The sequence below is a fragment of the Phoenix dactylifera genome, chromosome 10 (genome assembly GCF_009389715.1).
Source record: "Phoenix dactylifera cultivar Barhee BC4 chromosome 10, palm_55x_up_171113_PBpolish2nd_filt_p, whole genome shotgun sequence".
Lineage (NCBI taxonomy): Eukaryota > Viridiplantae > Streptophyta > Magnoliopsida > Arecales > Arecaceae > Phoenix > Phoenix dactylifera.
Genome location: NC_052401.1, coordinates 9,964,893 through 9,982,915, shown reverse-complemented (window position 1 = coordinate 9,982,915; position 18,023 = coordinate 9,964,893). Strand labels below are relative to the sequence as shown.

Genomic DNA, 18,023 nt, shown 5'->3' with positions numbered 1-18,023 from the left:
CATGTTAGAGCCCAGTCCTTGACCATGTTTCTGTTCTGCAATGACGGTAGCTGTACAGCTCTGATCTCTTGCCAAAGCTGCCATACGTAATTAGAAGAGTAACCATAGGTTCTGCTCTGGAAATTTATTCTGTTCCAGGCAAGTTCTATTTAGTTTGTCACAGTTCCAGTTTCAACTGTTTGTTTTCTATTATTTTTCATCTCTATCAATTTAAGTGCGTGTCTGTTGTATGTAGCACTGAATGGATTTGACTGGGATTGAAAATAAATGCTGAAAATTAGGATTCTTCCCAAATTAATATTAATGAATTTGTTTATTTACTCAGGTACATGCAGCATCCGGTGCATACATAGTTTTGGTGTTGACTACCCATTACTTATTTTATCAGAACGTTCTCAATTATCATCTCAGGCATCTTAATCGAATCTAATGCTTCAGTCTTTAAAACCAGCATGGTTGATTATTTTAAGGCAATTGAAGCAGCTTCATATTAACTAAGGTGCAAGGTAGTAACATGATGATGTCATGTCTTGCTTCTCTGTTATGCTTATCTGCCATTGAAATTCTGATGACCTTTAAAATAAACTTCATGACATCACAAAAGATTCTTGAATGAACTTTGTATAGAATACATGCTAGAGTTTTGAGTAATAACTGAATAATATTTTGAAGATTGTAAAATTTTCTTTCTGATTATACCATTCATACGTTGATATCATAATGTTTACAAAAACAATATTGGTTCTGCCAGATGGGTTAATTATGTTTTTAATCCTCAAAGTTTAGGCGAGTTTTTTAAATAGTCCTCATACTTTAAAAACCTCTCATTAGGTCTTTAGAGTTTCACGGTGATTACGTAGCTTATGGGTGATGATGTGGCATCCTGCACTTGCCACATATATAATTTCCTGCCAAGACTCCTCTGCCACCTTCAAATTAGTGTTCTGTGGCTACCTGCTGAACTCAAGGACTCAATGTACCAATAAATAGTACACAAATTTGATAGAGTTCAGAGAAAAAATGGAGGCCACGTTTCCAAAGCCATGGGCAGGAATAGGTATGTTTAAAAATATACTGTGTAGATGGGTCCATTGTGGGCAGGAATAGGCATGCTTAAAAATATACTGCGTAGATAGGTCATAGAGTATTTATATCCAGTACAATGTTGCATATTATCCATGTGTGTTATGTGTGAGAGGTGAAATTGCAAATAAAAGCTTGGGAAGCTTCAAAACAGAACCATCTCAATAGCCAAAATACTATTAAGGGAAAAGCCTACAAATTTATGCCTGTGATCGGACTGGATCTAAGAGGATGAGAAGGTTATCTGCATATTAGATAAAATAAGGTTGAGGAAAAATGAAGACTGTAATCATTTTGTATTGCATTAAATGTGGGTGGATAAGATATTTCTGGAGCTTGTTGAGTGAGGATACCCTGATGCATGCGCACCACCACTCTGTTCATATGCATAAGACCAAGGCAATACAGCCAAAATAACTTCAATATAGTTATAAAAAAATATGAATCTAGATACTTTAGTTAACAAGCTTTTCTTAGTTTAAGAAGAAGAATGTGCCATATGATCGAGGGAGAAGAGTTATAGAATCATTTTATAAGAATATATACAAAATTGCACAAATAGCCACAGATGATGTTGATTTATATATATGCTTTTTCCTTCTTCCAAATACCCTCACTTATGCTACTTCTGCTTCATGTTTAATCAGATATGATCATATAATTTTCCAGTAACAACCTCTTTGAAATATATTATGATCCTTAAATCCTAGAACAATAAGAAAACATGATAATCACAAATCCTACTTTCAATCCCAAAGACTGAAGAAAAAGTTACCCTGCTTAACCCCTATAATATTAGAAACACTCTTAAGTAAACCAAGAAACAGTCATGGGAACCCAATAAACCCCTTTAGCGCACATAAAAACCTGGACCTGCTCCTGGTCCTACTAATTTAATAACTAGGAATACCAATCTTCCATTCTTTCAGCTACTCCCCTTTTCCATAACTTTTATCACACACATATACCTGTATATATACATAGTACAGGACTATATAGATGAGATATATAGGAATTGAAAGTCACCCAATATTGTGATCTAGTGTGAATATTTTATGCCTTCTAGTGTGTTGTTTCCGATTCTATTGTGCATGTATGGGGCACTGAATGTTTTATAATATTTGTGGCATGCATTACTAGATATGATACAGCTAGATTTTCTATTATATTTCACCATGGTGGAAAGTTCATATTTAGACTTAGTGTTAGATATGTTGGAGGGTAGGTTTCCATATATGACTATGTTGATCCTGATAAAGTATATGTACCCAAGATACAGGACATGATGAGAGAAATTGGGTATCTGACTACTCCCAGTTTTACCATGTCAAACCTGGGAAAGATCTAAATAGTGGATTGAAATTTATATTTGGTGATCAGGATGTGTTACATATGGTTTCAGGCATTCCCCCTAATGGGATGATACACATCTATTAGAGCATGGAGAGAAAGGGTTGAGTGGACAGCAGGGAGTTGTCACTGAGGATCATTCAACTATAGACCTCCATCTTTGTGATGTTGCCGAGCCAGTGCTGAATTTAGAATAGGCACCCATTCAGGTAGATGAACAAGCCGTTGGGGAAGGGAGTGGGGATGTTAGAGTTGAAGGAACTAGTAATGTTGCTGACTAAACCTGTGAGAAGGACGGTGATAGAACCTGTGAATAATGGTGCTGAAAATAATAAGAATGATGGTAATGAGAAAGATAGAAGTATTAATTTAGAAGACTTACATGATGGTGACCATGATTGAAGGGATGATGATGAAGTTTTTGATGCTAATGTAGATGAAAGTGTGGAAGAAGATAATGAGTAGAGTAGTGGTATAACAGCTTCAGTTTCTACTGCTAATGTAGATAAGATAGCTGAGGTGGAAGTTGGTGAACAAGCTGAAATGGTTAAAGATGTTGCCTCAGACTATGGAAAGTTTGGAGAGCTAGATTCATCTGTCAACTCAGATGGGAAGCAGGCTGATAACTTCCTTGTTTTTAGGAAGGAGACTAATATGGTTAATGTTCAATTCAGATGGGGAGCAGGCTGATAACTTCCTTGTTTTTAGGAAGGAGACTGATATGGTTAATGTTCAATTCAAGGTGGGCATGGAATTCAAGAGTTTTGACCTGCTGAAAAACAATAAGAGAATCTGTAGCGAGTGGGGGTGGGCATAATGTGAAGTTGGTGAAAAATGACAGTTAGGGTGCGAGCAAGATGTCGAGAAGATTGTAGTTGGATGCTGTTAGCTTCTTTGATGCAAAATGGATGAACTGTACGAATCAAGTCTTATTATGGTGAACACAGTTGTTGAAAAGGTGTGGAATAGGAATATAAGATCAAGTTATTTAGCCAAAAAATACATGGAGGGATTCAGGAGTCAGCCTTCTTGGAAGCTATCTGAAGTAGTCAAGTTAGGCAGGATCTAGAAATTAACCAAGCATATTGGGCAAAGAGAGAGGCTATGGAGAAGTTATAGGGTTCTTATGTAGACTAATACACCAAACTGTGGGATTATGCTAAGGAGACTGAGAGGAACAATATAGGTCATACTAATAAAGATGGCTGTTGATAGACCACACTCTACACTGCAACCAATATTCAAAAGATTTTATGTATGTTTGGCTGCATGCAAGTAATGTTTTCTGGATGGGTGTAGGCCTGTGATAAGAAGCTGGAGAAACAACTAGAGGAGTATCGACAATAAGAAAACCTTCCACAAAAAAAAACGCTTCTTATTAGAATATTAAAGCATGATTCGAAAGGCATGGACGGGAACTGACAACCATCCAGAAAACCAACCTTACATGCAGCCAAACTAAAGAAATACTAATAAGAATCGTTTTTTTCATTCTCATGATAAGAGCTCTGCCTTAAAATATTTTGATGCAAAACCTCAAATCTGAGCTTTAGAGTCCGACTTCAAATTGGACTTGGTGTTTCCAAGTTGAAGGTCGGCCTAGACTTATATATGGGTTTGGCTTGATTATGACCCATTTCTAGCCCACACCTTTAATATATGAATCAATCATAGACCTTGTGTGATTGGAATTAGATTTTGGAGTTGTTTGGCAATGAATGTTCCATATTATTCTTATCACATTGGATGATGAATATCGAAGATGCCAGGAAATCAATAGGGGCTGTTTTCTTTTTTTTTTTCTTTTTTTTTTAAGAACTAGGTGAAATCAGGTCATTGGTGTCCAAAACCAAGTTAACTTAACCAACTGAGCCAGCTGGCACCCTCAACAAGTGTTGTATTGTCATACTACTTGATTAGCAAACAGATATGGATCATGTTTTTAAACTATGCGGCATATTTCCTGTATTGGATCCTTAGATTCTATTAATTTTTTTTCTATTATAAAGATTTGTTTGAAGGATGATCGTTACTTCAGTAGTTGTAAGTGGGTTTTCAGATGGACCTTCTATGATCCATATTTTTTAATTGGGAGGACGTTGCTTTGCCAACTTATTAGTAGGTATTTGATGATTGTTTTGCAATATTTTTCTTTAATTATTTGCACCATTTCTGGGAACTAGAGTGATCTATCCATGTCCATAAGATCATCAAACTTCTTTCAATGCTAGCCATCCTCTCTGGTTGTCGATGCCTTGTATTGTGGTTGCTGTCCATTCACATGCCAAAGAGATTGTTTGAAGTAACAAGAACCTTAGTTTAGAAGCCTATAGGCGCATGTAAATATCTACATTAAAGATGAATCTAATTTGGGATCAAATTGAGAAAGAGAGGGAAAAGGTGCAGAGAGAGAGAGAGAGAGAGAGAGAGAGAGGAGTTATGCTATATGAATTCACAATCATGTGGAGGAAGATAATTACATTGGATCCACAATGTTTGAGAAAAAACAACTAAAATTTCTTTGAAAAATTCAGATTAGTCTCTTTCTAAAAACACACACTAGTATGCGATTCTCAGCTTTCCAACTTATCAAAATTTTGAAAAATAACTGTTTCAATCCTAATTTTTGGGATGGGCCTATGCATGTGATGCTGTCTGCTTAACAACTAAGGCTTCCTAAACTAGCTGGGAAAAAAAATCATGTAATATGGTAGTCATGTGATACACAAAAGCTCTACCTCATTCCTCTGTCATGATCTAATTCTATTAGATGTATACTACTCTATCTATTGATTGTTAGTAGATCCAAGATTATGAAAAAAAATCATGTCAGTTTATCTCCTGACCATCAATCAACATTAATATTAGCTGGCTTCTTAAGATACAATGTGGAATTTCTCCTATAGTTGTGTATTTGTCAAACCAGAAGGATGTACTGGAAGTAGTGCTAGAAATTTTTCTAATCAGGGTTTTCTTGTAACTACTTTCGGACATCAATATTGTTAAAATTATATGATTAATTAGGATTTGTGACTGATAATGCCAAACTTAGTCGGCCTTACTAAACTTCACCTTGATTGATTTGTGATTGATTGTGCCAAACTTAGTCTGCCTTCTAGTCTATATAAAGATTGCTCTTGTGCATTATAACAAACAGGGCAGAAATACAATTCTCTTCTCTAATTTTTTTTTTTTAACATGGTATCAGAGCCACCGATCATGTAACCTGCTGTCGTTCTCTCTTCCGCTTTTCTATGGTCGTCGTCCTCACTCGCAGGTCTCTGTTTCTCCTGCTTCGTTTAGGAGGGTAGCCGGGGTTTTGGCCTTGGCGGCTTTCAATGCTCCCTTCTTCTCATCGAGATCCTGATAAAATTTTAGCTTTCTTTCTTTCTTCTTTTTTCTCTTTAATTGTTTTTTTTGTTATTTTTCTTTCTTTCTTCTTTATGTTGCACACGGTGCTTGTTCCATCGGAGATGAGGGAGTTAAGCTCTCTGAGCACCCGCTTCTAGTGCTCCTATTGAGGGAGTTAAGCTTCCTGAGCACCTGTTTCCAATGCTCCTATTGAGGGAGTAAACTCCTTGAGCACCCGCTTCTAGTGCTTCTGTTGAGGGAGTTAAACTCCCTAAGCACCCATTTTCAGTGCTCCTCTTGAGGGAGTTAAGCTCCCTGAGCACGTGCTCCTATTCCTCTGTATCAGTGACCTCTTCTTTCACAGCATCATTGATCATGGAGCAGCGCGTCAAACCATACCATCAGAACTTGGCGAGTAAACTTGGCAGGTGCGGTTCTGCTCCAAACTCTAATAGCAGCGCATCAAACCGTACCGTTAGAAGCTTGGCAGGTAAACTTGGATGCACAGTCTCGCTCCAAACACCAGCAGCAGCATGTCAAACTGTACCGTCAGAAGCTTGGCGTATAAACTTAGCAGACACGGTCCCTCTCTCGATCATGGTGGCTTACATTTGCATGGCACCGTCCTAGTCCTCAATTTTGATTTTATTTGCTTCCCTGACTTCTTTATCATCCAGTTCGAGGTCTCTTGCTCTTTTTCTATAATGTTTTTCTCTACGAGCATCGTTGAGCTTCAGTTGCATTCTCTTTGAGATCTATCCTCGTTGCGGACGTCTTCACCAAAGCTCATCCTCCTGGCATCTTGCAATCTCTTGTTTCCAAACTTAAGTTGGTGTCTACTTTACCACCTTGAGTTTGAAGGGGGATGTTAAAATCATATGATTGATTAGGATCATTTGTGACTGATTGTGCCAAACTTAGTCGGCCTTACTAAACTTCACCTTGATTTATTTGTGATTGATTGTACTAAACTTAGTCGGCCTTACCAAACTTCGTCAGCCTCCTAGTCTATATAAAAGTTACTCCTATACATTGTAACAGACAGGCATAAATACAATTCTTTTCTCTCATTCTTCTATTTCAACAAATATTATTGGCTTCTATGATATAGCTTAGAAGTTTCTTCTATAGTTGTGTCTCACTTTGCCCCTCAAGGGTTTTCATTTGGTGATGCAGGTTCAAAACAATTTGAGGATCAAAATTGCATTCAGTCTACTGAATTTTCAAGACCAAGGACCCCCACGGTTTTAAGGAGCACATGTTTCTTTCTGTTGGATATTATGCATACGATCTTTCGAAAAAGTCTCGAAACAAACCATGTATAACAAGAGTTCTTCTTGGCTAATGGAATAAAACTAGCCAACAGGATTGAAGAAGGCTGGCTCCAAGAAATTGAGATTCCTCATATCCTAGCTTTGTAAAAGGAGGATCAAAGGGATGATTCAAAATTGCCCATTATAGCACAATCTTAAGTATTTTAAGAGAAATAGTCCTTAATTTGAACGGACTACAAATCTTTTGCTTTGAGTTGCAATGTCTGCTGAAAAAAAAAAGTTCTTTTCTTTTGTTTAGCTGTAATCTATTAAACTCTAACAGAACTTTCCCTATGTTTGTTAGACCAAAAGGTCAATAGCAAAAGTCAACGGTGAAACCTCAACTTTGATCTAGTAAAATTAACATCACCCTTTTGCATTAGCTTTTTCTAGGTGCAGGTTGAGTGATTCCATAAGACTGGAAAATGATCATGGAAACAATGGACAGCGTTGTCTGAGGCCTCTTCTCGTCTTGAAGAAACCTGTAGAGGATCTGTCAAATATATCTGAGCAGGATGGTTCTTGGATACTGACAGCAGTCCAATATGCATTTCATGTTGAAGCGAACTTAAGTTCATAGATGTCATCCTCTATCAACACTGCCATAAACCCATCTAGACTCAACGTTGAAAAATTATTGACTCCTGTATTCTCGTCAATGTTGCTGTCCTCCTGACATTGTTTAAGGCTTGGGCAAACTGCTGCGATAGGTCATTCTCAACATAGGGCAACACTGCCATCTTATGACAGCTTATGATTGTAGAAGATCACTTGGTGTTAAGTTAACCAAGGATGACATCATGGATGTTCCAGGAATGACTGCACAGGGCATGGCACTGGGTACTAGTGTTTTAGTGGCTTAAGGGAAAAGGATAGGATTTTGATATGAAATGCAGCTGGGCTTAGTGGATTTATGAAACAAAATGCATCAGATGTAGGTACCATTGGGTGTGTTTAGGGCTACAAGCAGGATGGTTTGGACTGGGGTTTGTCCAAACATCTAAAAGAAGTACAAACTTTGCTATTGAAAATTTTTGAATGAAGGAAAATGATAAAACTGTGAAGTTGAAACTAAAATGCTCTAAAGGTAATTGAAGGAATTATCAACTTCACAGAAAACTTTAGATGCTGTATGTTTCGTCAAACACTGAAGAAGGCCAATTTTTCTCCAAGGTAGGGTAAAGCAATGAGACTTTTGATGAATGAGTAACATGATAGATATGGATATGGTATTTTTTTTAACAGTACAACCATTATATATTCTGATAAATAACCATGACTGGACAATCTGCAACCAAGATTGATAACACTGATCAGACAATCTGCAAAGCTCTATCTTTGTATCGCTCAAAGCCTAAAGAACATTTTAAACGCTTAAAGTAATATTAGAGGCAGTCGTAAACAAAAATGCTTGTCAAATGAGGATTGATAAAACTGATTCAAAATTGTTGGTTTAATGCTTGATGGATACAATTAATCTCAAGATGAGGTTTTTCTTTTAAATAATCGATGGCAAGGAACTAATTAGAAACATTACAAATGCCAATAATTTAAGGACAAAGGAGAATCATGACTAGACAATGTGCAATCAAGAAAATGCGTTAGGCTAAAATATAGTACCGAAGGAAAAAGCTCCAAGCTCTATCTTTGTAAAGCTCAAACCTTAATGACTTCTTTCACCAATATGCTCACCTCACTGCATGTGAAACAACGTGCTATTTTCTCATGCTTATCTACAAATTTTTTTTTGGATGGAAGCAAAGTCCACAATCTCGGTACCAAATATTGTATCAGTATCTTATTGGTTCAGTATGGTACGGTATAATACATCTTTATACCAAAATAGCTCCGTAACCATTTTTCTCAATTTTTACCTTGTTATGCCTCAGTACGAATTGGTATACACTTCGGTATTTCACGATACCGAGCGTTACGAACCAGTATGTACCTCGGTTCGGAACGTACCGACTTAAATGTGTGTTTCGTACCAATTTTCTCTTGGTACGGTATGATATACTCCGTACCAACAGCATGGGCGGTACGATTGACCTTAGATGGACGGCAATTTCATGTCTCTAACGTATACAACTCCAAATATGCTAGGTTAAATTTGGGATTTGGCACATTATTGTTCCACTTCTTCCATAATTGTTACCTTGCCTATTAATTTTATTCTCCTCCAGCAGATTATCAAAGGCCGAGAAGCAAATTCACAATGATTTTGACATCATGCTTAATTTTGTATATACTATTAGGATTATTGCCCTTTTCTCTTTGAAATTATTGGTATAACCATCTAGCAAAAGACCTTTAGAATCTCAGGGTGATTCTTTCATTTTTCCTTTTTTCTTTGTCCACTCCTCTTAAATGAGTAAATTGAATTCAGCTTCAGTTCTTAAAAGTAGGGCACATATGCCTGTTCTCACATACTCTCACATTCAAGTTCTGACGTTCTCATCAGGCTAAGGATTCAAATGCATTCAAATCTAATCATAAACACTACGATCAGCTTATGGGCAACTTCAATGGATCCGTACTATAGTGTCCTCTAGTCTACTCTGATATCATTTGTAATAACTTAGAACCTCATCCAAAATGGCTAGCCTGAATATATTATTTGAGTTTTTTGATCCCATGAATCCTCATATACTCCCTCCGTTGAAGTCCTGACATCCTCGTCAGGCTAAGGGTGCAAATCTATTCAAATCTAATCACAAACACCATAATCAGTCCGTGGTCAGCTCCAATGGATCTGTGCTACAGTATTTTCTAGTCCACATAGATTATGGGTCGGATCCGCTTTGATACTATTTGTAACAACTCAGGGACTTCACCCAAAATGACTAACCGAAAGGTATTATTTGAATTTTTTGATTCTGTACAAGTACCCAAAATTTATCCAATGAATAACTGATGTGGGACTAAACACACGCTCGTATGAGTCCTTACAGAAAGTAAAGAGAGAAAGAAGAAAGTAGAGAGAGGAGAGAGAAAGTAGAGAGAGAAAGAGAGGGGTGGCTCTCTCTCTCCTCTTGTTATGCTTTTCTTCTTTCTTCTTTCTTCTTTCTTCTTCTTTTCTTTCTTCCTTGGTAAAACAGAGAAGGAAGGAGAACGGCTGGTAGCAGCCGTGGTCATGGTGGTCCGGCAAGTGGCGGTGAAGAGCAGCAGATAGCAGCCGGCGGAGGTGGACGGGGAAGATGCAGGGAAGGGCTAAGGTCCTCGGCGATGAACGCCGGTAACGGCGGTGGGCGGAAGAAGGAAGAAAACTCGGCCCAAACAGGGGAAAAACAGGGTTTCCATTTGCCAGTCGATTTCCGATCGATTCCTCGGCTAATGGTCGTGATGTAGGGTCGTGGGAAGAATAGGAAGAAAAGGGAAAGAGAGAAAAGGCGTTACCTTGGCTCCGGCGAGCTCTCCGGCCTCGATTTCCGGCAAGCGCAGTGATAGGAAGCCGCGAGCTTCAACGGGAAAAAGGGAGAGATGGGAGCTCGATGATCGTCGGTAGAGGAGAAATAGAGGTTGGGAGGTTAAATAGGCGAGGTCTCCGAGTCCTGGACGAACTCGGATTGCCCTGGGAGTCCTCGAATCTCGCCGGATTTGGAGGAGGAAGAAGATGAGTCTTCTTCCTCTGTTACTTTGTACCACAGTACACGGTGGCCATGGGCCTGGCCTCTTTGGGCCGGCCCACAGGCCCAAGGCTAGTGCGGGCCGGTCAATGGACCGGGCCTTCAGACCTCCCTCTTCTAATTTAATTGGAATCAACTTTTAAGTTTTAACACACCAGATTTAAGATGCTCCTTGAACGAGTTTCCTCTGTCTTAATGTATCTTCTTCTCAATAAACATATTTAATGAACAAATGTATAAATACAGGATCACTTTAGATATATCCTAAAAATTTTAAGCCATCTTTAGGTACTTGGATTGTTTTTAATCTATTGGATTCATGTTTTTTTTCCTTTTGATAATTATGGTCAGCATATTAGTATCTTTGCAAAAAGAAAATGTTAAATATTATTTTGAGAAATAGACCTGTTGCCCGCCTGGCGTGAAGCTGGCGCTTGGGCGCGCTTTCACGTGTAAATCGCCGGCTCTGGGCGGGCGCTTGGGGTCGGGTTATTTGGGTAACTGGAAAACCGGTCTATTCCACTTTTTTGACTTCAACCCTTTCACTTACCCTCCCTCCCTCTCCCGATTACTCCACCTTATCTCTTCCCCTGAACCAGTAAGTGGGGGTGGCCTGGTGGGTGGTGGTCGCCGGGCGGCGGCGAGCAGCGTGCGAACGGCGTGGTGTGGAGTTGGTGGTGGAGCAGCGAACGACGAACTCGACGTATGGATTCATTTTTTCCCTAGTTTCTTCCTCTTATTTTCTTCTACTCTCCCTCTTTTTTGTTTCTTTTTTTATTATTACCGTGGGGGCTGGGTGGCGGTGGAGCTGTGAAGGTGGCAATGGGGCTCCCGCTGGCAGCAGCAGCAGCAGCAGTGGTGGTAGTTGTAAAGCAATGTGACAACAACAGTTGTTGGTTGTTTATTGTTGATACGTCTTGCTGGTGTCCTTTCGGATGTTAGCAAAGAGGCATTAGGAAAAGAGAGTGAGTAAATAAAGAAAACATATAATTAATGCATGAAATAAAGTCATTGATCATTTGCATGTGATTTTTTTTAGTAATTTTTGATTTGGAAATTAAGTATTTAATGTGACTTATTATTTCTTCATTTGGAGTTTTACGACTAGTATAGTTGTATGAATCTTGATAGAACTTTTATTTTGAGTATGTGATAGTATGTGCTTTAAAAAAATGAAGTATCATAATTTTATTGTCCTCCTATGTCATGAATTATGATTGATTAATTGCTTATTATTTATTTCTTATTACTAGTATATGCTTGTGGATAAATGCATGATATTATTTAATTGCTTAGTAGACCACCTTTAACTCTAGATGCCTGCCTAAGCACCCTCCTAGCGCCTAGACGCAAATTGGTCCCTGGCCACCGGTCTCCGGCCTACAGTCTTTTAAAACATTGATGTCAAAATGTCATGTTAATTCCCTACTTCTTTAATAGTATCAGGACATATCTTAATCCGAGCATGCAACAAAAATAGGGAAGAAAACCTTTTCTTGAAGCGGCCTCTTTTGAAGTAGGATCTGGTCAAAGCATAAAGATAATATCAGAAAGATTCATGTTTCTACTTTATATTCCTAGTTGAGGTCTGTATGGATCTTTTCTTATAGGTTGCATCGTCATTTTTGGCCATTCAAATATGGCCTTGGATATGTGCACAAATCTATTCGGTCATGGAAGGTGTGCTGTGTACCCTGAATTGTTACCTACAAGCAGTGCAAGGATATCTAAGAGCAAACCTGGGCACCATCAAACTCCGAAGAAGGTGAAATTCTGGTCTAGTAGGAGAATTTCAAGGGTCAGCCTGCAGACAAAATCTCAGATAGATTTTTGTCGATTGAAGTGCAGAGGATTACATCTCGATGCTGGCATGACAAGTTTCACAGATGCGAGCAGGTCTGGCATGGTCATATGCAATTCTGAGGTAGTTGTCACACAGTAATGCTCAGATACAGGTCATCATAATTTCATGTTGCATTGTTATATAACATCTCCATATTGTGATTTGTACAGGTTAAGGAGGATATAAAATGTTCAGCATTTGTTTTTTTAAATAAAATCAAGCAGTTGCATCAATTGAAGGTTAAGACCATAACTTGTGCATTATTAGCTCTCCTATAGCTGTGATTTCTGCATGTTAAGGAGGAGATGTAGTTGCTAGCATCCAATTATTGGAATATTGTTAAATGGTTGCATCAATTGCAGGTCATTTCTGTAGCTGGATTATTAACTTGCACGCTTTTAGCTATCCCATCGGCTGATGCAGTGGATTCGCTTAAGACATGCACTTGCTTATTGAAGGAATGCAGGTAACTCATTTATAACTATTAATTTTTTTATGATGTTACTTGGACACATTTTTAAGGTTTTGGGGAATGTTGGCACTTTAGAGCACTTGGATATGGTAGAATGAGACGTGACATGGCTGGACACCAGCTTGAAGGGACCTTGTGCTAGTAAAGGTGCCAATACCTGGCACCGTTTGGGAATGTTGTGTAGGGGACTTCCAGTTTTAAGTATTGGACACTTCAATTGAACTCTCATGTTTTTAGCATGAAGTTATCATTGGCTATCTGGACACTTTAAGCAGTGTCATTATGTTTTCAAGATAAAGTTATCATTGTTAATTATTGATTTAAATATCTTAATTCATTTTGTTAAACTGAAATGAACCTAATGACTAACTTAAACAACTTGCAAACTCATGGCTAATCTATTGCTTTTTTGTTTATTAGACAACATATAAATTCTTGCCTTCCCCTTTTAAGTTTATCTTTTTGAATAAACACCAAAATAATGGTTTATCTATATATTGTATTATATATTCTCTTATAATATTATATGTTACACTGTATTACATTATACATGTTGTATTATATCTATGCTTTTGGAAGGATTATGGCCTTAATCCTACCAATGCAAAATCAATGATTGACATCTTGAATGTAGAATCCAATTGTTGTTTATGATTTACATCAGAAAAATTATCAAGAAATAAAAAAATCATGTGTTTTGAAGGCCTCTTACCTATACATCAAGTGGGAACAAAAATTGATTGTATTAGTTATATTGTTAGTATGTTAAGCTATGCGATAAGGCATGTGATTTAAAAATGCACATTGTTGATCACAATCTACTCTTCATAAAATATTTTTGGGCCAAAATTTAATAGATTTGGATGCTTCTATACCATAAATCATGCTATTCAACGTAGTTTTATGATGTAGATCGCGGCCAATGGTATGGGTTTGCCATGTCAAATGTTCATTAATGATTTTGGAGTGGTGGGATTGAGGCCTTAAGCCTTTGGAAGGAGAGTCCATGTGTGCCATACATTTATACGTTCATGTATACATACATACAAACACACAAAGACATATATGTGTATGTATGTGGACTCATACATACATATGTATGAACATGTGTGAGTATCCCATGCCTAAATTTTTGGAGGCTGTAGTATCCCATGGCAAATATCTAGGTAACACTATTCCTTCCCTTTTTATGCCACAGTTCTTCAGATAGTTCCTTTTTTGTAATGGAATTTATATTTAAATATTTCCACCATGTCACATCATCATGTGGAATTTAAATGTCTTATGTAGTAGTGTGCTAAATCATATGCACCTTCTTACATGGTATATTTTCAAGGATCATGAGACTCTATTTTATCTTAGGGGCAAATGTAACATGAACCCATTGCAAGTAAGCCTTTTAAGTATTAGGGTTAGTTCTGAGAAGAAAATTTGGGTCTGCTTAGTTCGATCAAGGAAGTAAAATGATATAAAACTTCTGAGTAAGAAAAGGAAATGGCAGGCATGGCTGAGAAAAAAAATGGAAGTGAATTGGATCTGGTCCAAGTATGAGCTGGCCTAGATTCCCCCTAAATTGGCTTCAGGTTTTAGTTCAACCCAAATCCAGCCTGTTTGCTAGTCATTTCAGGTTCTTCTCATATTGGGCCAAAATTTCGTTCAAGGGGCTAGACCTAGATTTTGAACTATGTTTGGTGGGTTTAATTTATTTTATTTTGCCTAATTAAGTTGGGCCCGATTTTGTGAGATCCATACTTTCCGTAGCTGGAGACCAGGTCTTATTAAGGATCCTAACCTGATCCATGGGTCTCAATTTTTGGTAGAGGTTTGATCGACATTGATTTGGGTAGGGGTTGGATTTAGATCCATTTACTCCATCTGTGCCCTGAATGCTGCAGAAGTGAAGCTCAAAATGTGAACACTGATTTCATAACAGAATGTGAACATAGAACTTGGCAAATTAATGCTGAACAGACATGGACTCCAGTCTTGTGAGTTTAGCATTTGATTCTGAGTCTATTGATATTGCAATCCATATAAATTGGTTTTGATTACTGGCTTGGCAAATTAATAAAACAATTTCCGGAATGCAGTAGAAGCTATTGGAACAAGGTTTCTTGTAGTTATAAGAAATTTATGAATTTTGAAACTGCCAATGACATGCTTCTCGATTATTATTAAGGTTTTTCTGTTCATCTCTCTAGCATTCTGATCATACTGTACCCGTATGTTTGTGCTAGAAGAAACATGAGAAGCAAGATCAGTCCCATTATATGGTGACTTCATGGATCAAATTATGAAATCACGATCTGTAATTTTTGAGAATGTTCCGATCGCACTCCTAAGCTGGAATCAGTCCTATGATTTATAAAGTGGTGCTTGACTCATAACTAGGCAACTTTCTGCACGAGAGGGCCTGCTGTTAAGCCTGAAAGGCTAGGTAGGCATTGAGGATTAAAAGTTAGCTTATTTATCATGTGTTGCAGTTCGTGCAACTATGAAACCACCCTCCAAACTAGGATTAGATTCACAGATAGTCCAAATGAAATGGAAAGAAGGCAAGGTGAACTCATTCATAATGCTCCATATATAAGCCAAAAACTAAAGTTGAACAACCTAAATGTTTCTTCAATCTACTCATGACTGATTCTGATCTATGTTTTTTGTGGTTAATTTTGAACCCCTCTTTCACAGGGTGGAACTAGCCAAGTGCATTGCCAACCCATCCTGTGCAGCAAACATTGCATGTCTGCAGACATGTAACGATCGACCCGATGAGACTGAATGCCAGGTTGTTTATTATCATGTGTGATTTAGTTTACTTGACAGTTAGAAAATGTTCACGGTACTGACTTGTTTCTCTCTCCTTTCATCCTGCAGATTAAATGCGGGGACCTGTTTGAGAACAATGTTGTAGATGAATTCAATGAGTGTGCTGTCTCACGCAAGAAATGTGTTCCTAGAAAATCTGATGTTGGCGAGTTTCCTGTCCCTGATCCTTCTGCTCTTGTCAAAAGCTTTAATATCTCAGATTTTAGTGGGAAGTGGTATATAACAAGTGGCTTGAATCCTACTTTCGATACATTTGATTGCCAAATACATGAGTTCCATGTGGAATCTAACAAACTCATGGGAAATTTATCATGGCGCATACGGACTCCAGATGGTGGTTTTTTCACTCGATCCACCGTTCAGAGATTTGTCCAAGACCCTTCACAACCTGGAATTCTCTACAATCACGACAATGAGTACCTCCATTATCAAGATGACTGGTCTCTCTCTTCTTTCACATATACATCTCTTTCTTTTTCTTTATTTTTTTGGAGAATTTTTTTGGAAGTTTATTTCATGTTGGTTGTATACTCCTTAAAAATTTGGTATAGTAACATAGCAGGAACACTTGCTCATCAGCATGGATTTTCCATGGACTAGACATAGACTATTGGAGCAATCAGACAGTTTGGATCCTTTTTTGAGGACCATTTCTGCACCCATAACTTGCTATTAGAAAAGTCTCATTAATCAGATAGTTGGAACTCCAACTTTTCTGACTTTTACTATGTTGGTTGACTGATTAGCTTTTATGCTGAATGGATGTCAAAAATGTAAATAAGAACTGTGTTTTTGTTGTGCAAAATATATCAATTTTACTTGGATGAATGTATTTTCCTGACATACATATTAGTCTTTGTGGCATCTTGATTGTCCTATTGGTAGCTATCAGCAAGTTATTTTGATTGACTAAATTTGATATTTAATTGAACTTTTATCCCTGTGCATGTATATGGCTTGTTTAATGGATGCTGATCATCTTCTATATGTTTTCTGCAGGTACATCCTGTCATCCAAGGTAGAGAATAAAGCAGATGATTACATATTTGTGTATTATCAAGGTAGAAATGATGCATGGAATGGATATGGAGGTGCAGTTGTGTATACTAGAAGTGCAGTTTTGCCTGAGACTATAATACCTGAACTAGATAAAGCAGCAAGAAGTGTCGGACGAGACTTCAGTAAATTCATCCGGACGGACAACACATGTGGTCCTGAACCACCCCTTGTAGAGAGATTAGAGAAGACGGTGGAAGAAGGCGAGAAGACCATCATAAGAGAAGTTGAACAGATAGAAGGAGAAGTTGAGGATATAGGTAAGGCTGAAGTGACTTTGTTTCAAAGGCTTGCAGATGGATTCATGGAATTGAAGAGGGACACAGAGAACTTCCTGACAGGTTTGGGGAAGGAAGAGATGGAGGTTTTGAATGGCCTTCAGATGGAAGCAAGTGAGGTGGAGAGAATTTTTGGTCAGGCATTGCCATTGAGGAAGCTAAGATAGTTTTCTCATGCATCAAGGAGACGGGCTTAACTGCTTAAGAATATTATGCTGATCTGTCTAGGTTTTGCTCGCTACCGCTTGCCAGATACCAAGTTACAGAGAACAGTATGTACAATGTTCAACTATTTTTAAGTTTCTCTTCTTTTTTTTCCTTTTTTTTTTTTTGCAATGCTTGTTGTATTTACCCAATATCATTTGCTACTAAGTGATACAAAAGGATTTGCATTTACCGAATATCTTCCAAGAACTATTACTTCTATCTTATTGTAGTTGTATCATGTTTTGTAGCCCTAAATGTGCAAGGGAAAAAGAAAAGTGGGGTAGGTGGAACCAATAAATGTTTGGCTGTTAAAATGTTTGACATAAAGCTGAAGTATAAATTTTGAGAAGGCTTGCATTTCAAAGAATGAAGTTGTTCTTGAACAGGGTTCATCAAAATCAATAGAGTCAAGCTTTTTGACCATGCTAAAAAGAAAATATGTCCTATGATCCCCACTTTTTCCTCCCCTCAGATTTTTCTAGTTTCATATTCATGCTTGATCCCATGGATTTGCAGTCTGGGATTGAAGTGCAAGATGACATTGTCTTATTAAAAGTGTTAGAAGTAGAAAAGGTCATCAGTGCTAATATCATGAGATGTACAGGATGGTCATAT

General features: G+C 37.8%; 1 protein-coding gene across 3 annotated transcripts; it reads left to right on the top strand.

The window, feature by feature from the left end:
* The first annotated feature begins 11,258 nt into the window (after positions 1-11,258).
* On the top strand, positions 11,259-17,627 carry LOC103721734 (violaxanthin de-epoxidase, chloroplastic). 3 transcript variants are annotated; one of them, XM_026810265.2, is made up of 8 exons: positions 11,259-11,426; positions 12,334-12,488; positions 12,567-12,647; positions 12,737-12,805; positions 12,929-13,032; positions 15,730-15,826; positions 15,916-16,307; positions 16,867-17,627. In XM_026810265.2, the coding sequence occupies exons 2-8, from the start codon at positions 12,363-12,365 to the stop codon at positions 17,366-17,368; spliced, it is 1,371 nt and encodes a 456-aa protein (XP_026666066.2). In that variant the 5' UTR covers positions 11,259-11,426; positions 12,334-12,362; the 3' UTR covers positions 17,369-17,627. The 3 variants fall into 3 exon arrangements, with proteins under 3 accessions (XP_026666066.2, XP_038986928.1, XP_038986927.1); XM_039131000.1 differs by having other exon boundaries at positions 12,353-12,647; XM_039130999.1 differs by having other exon boundaries at positions 12,334-12,647.
* The last annotated feature ends 396 nt before the right edge of the window (positions 17,628-18,023 follow it).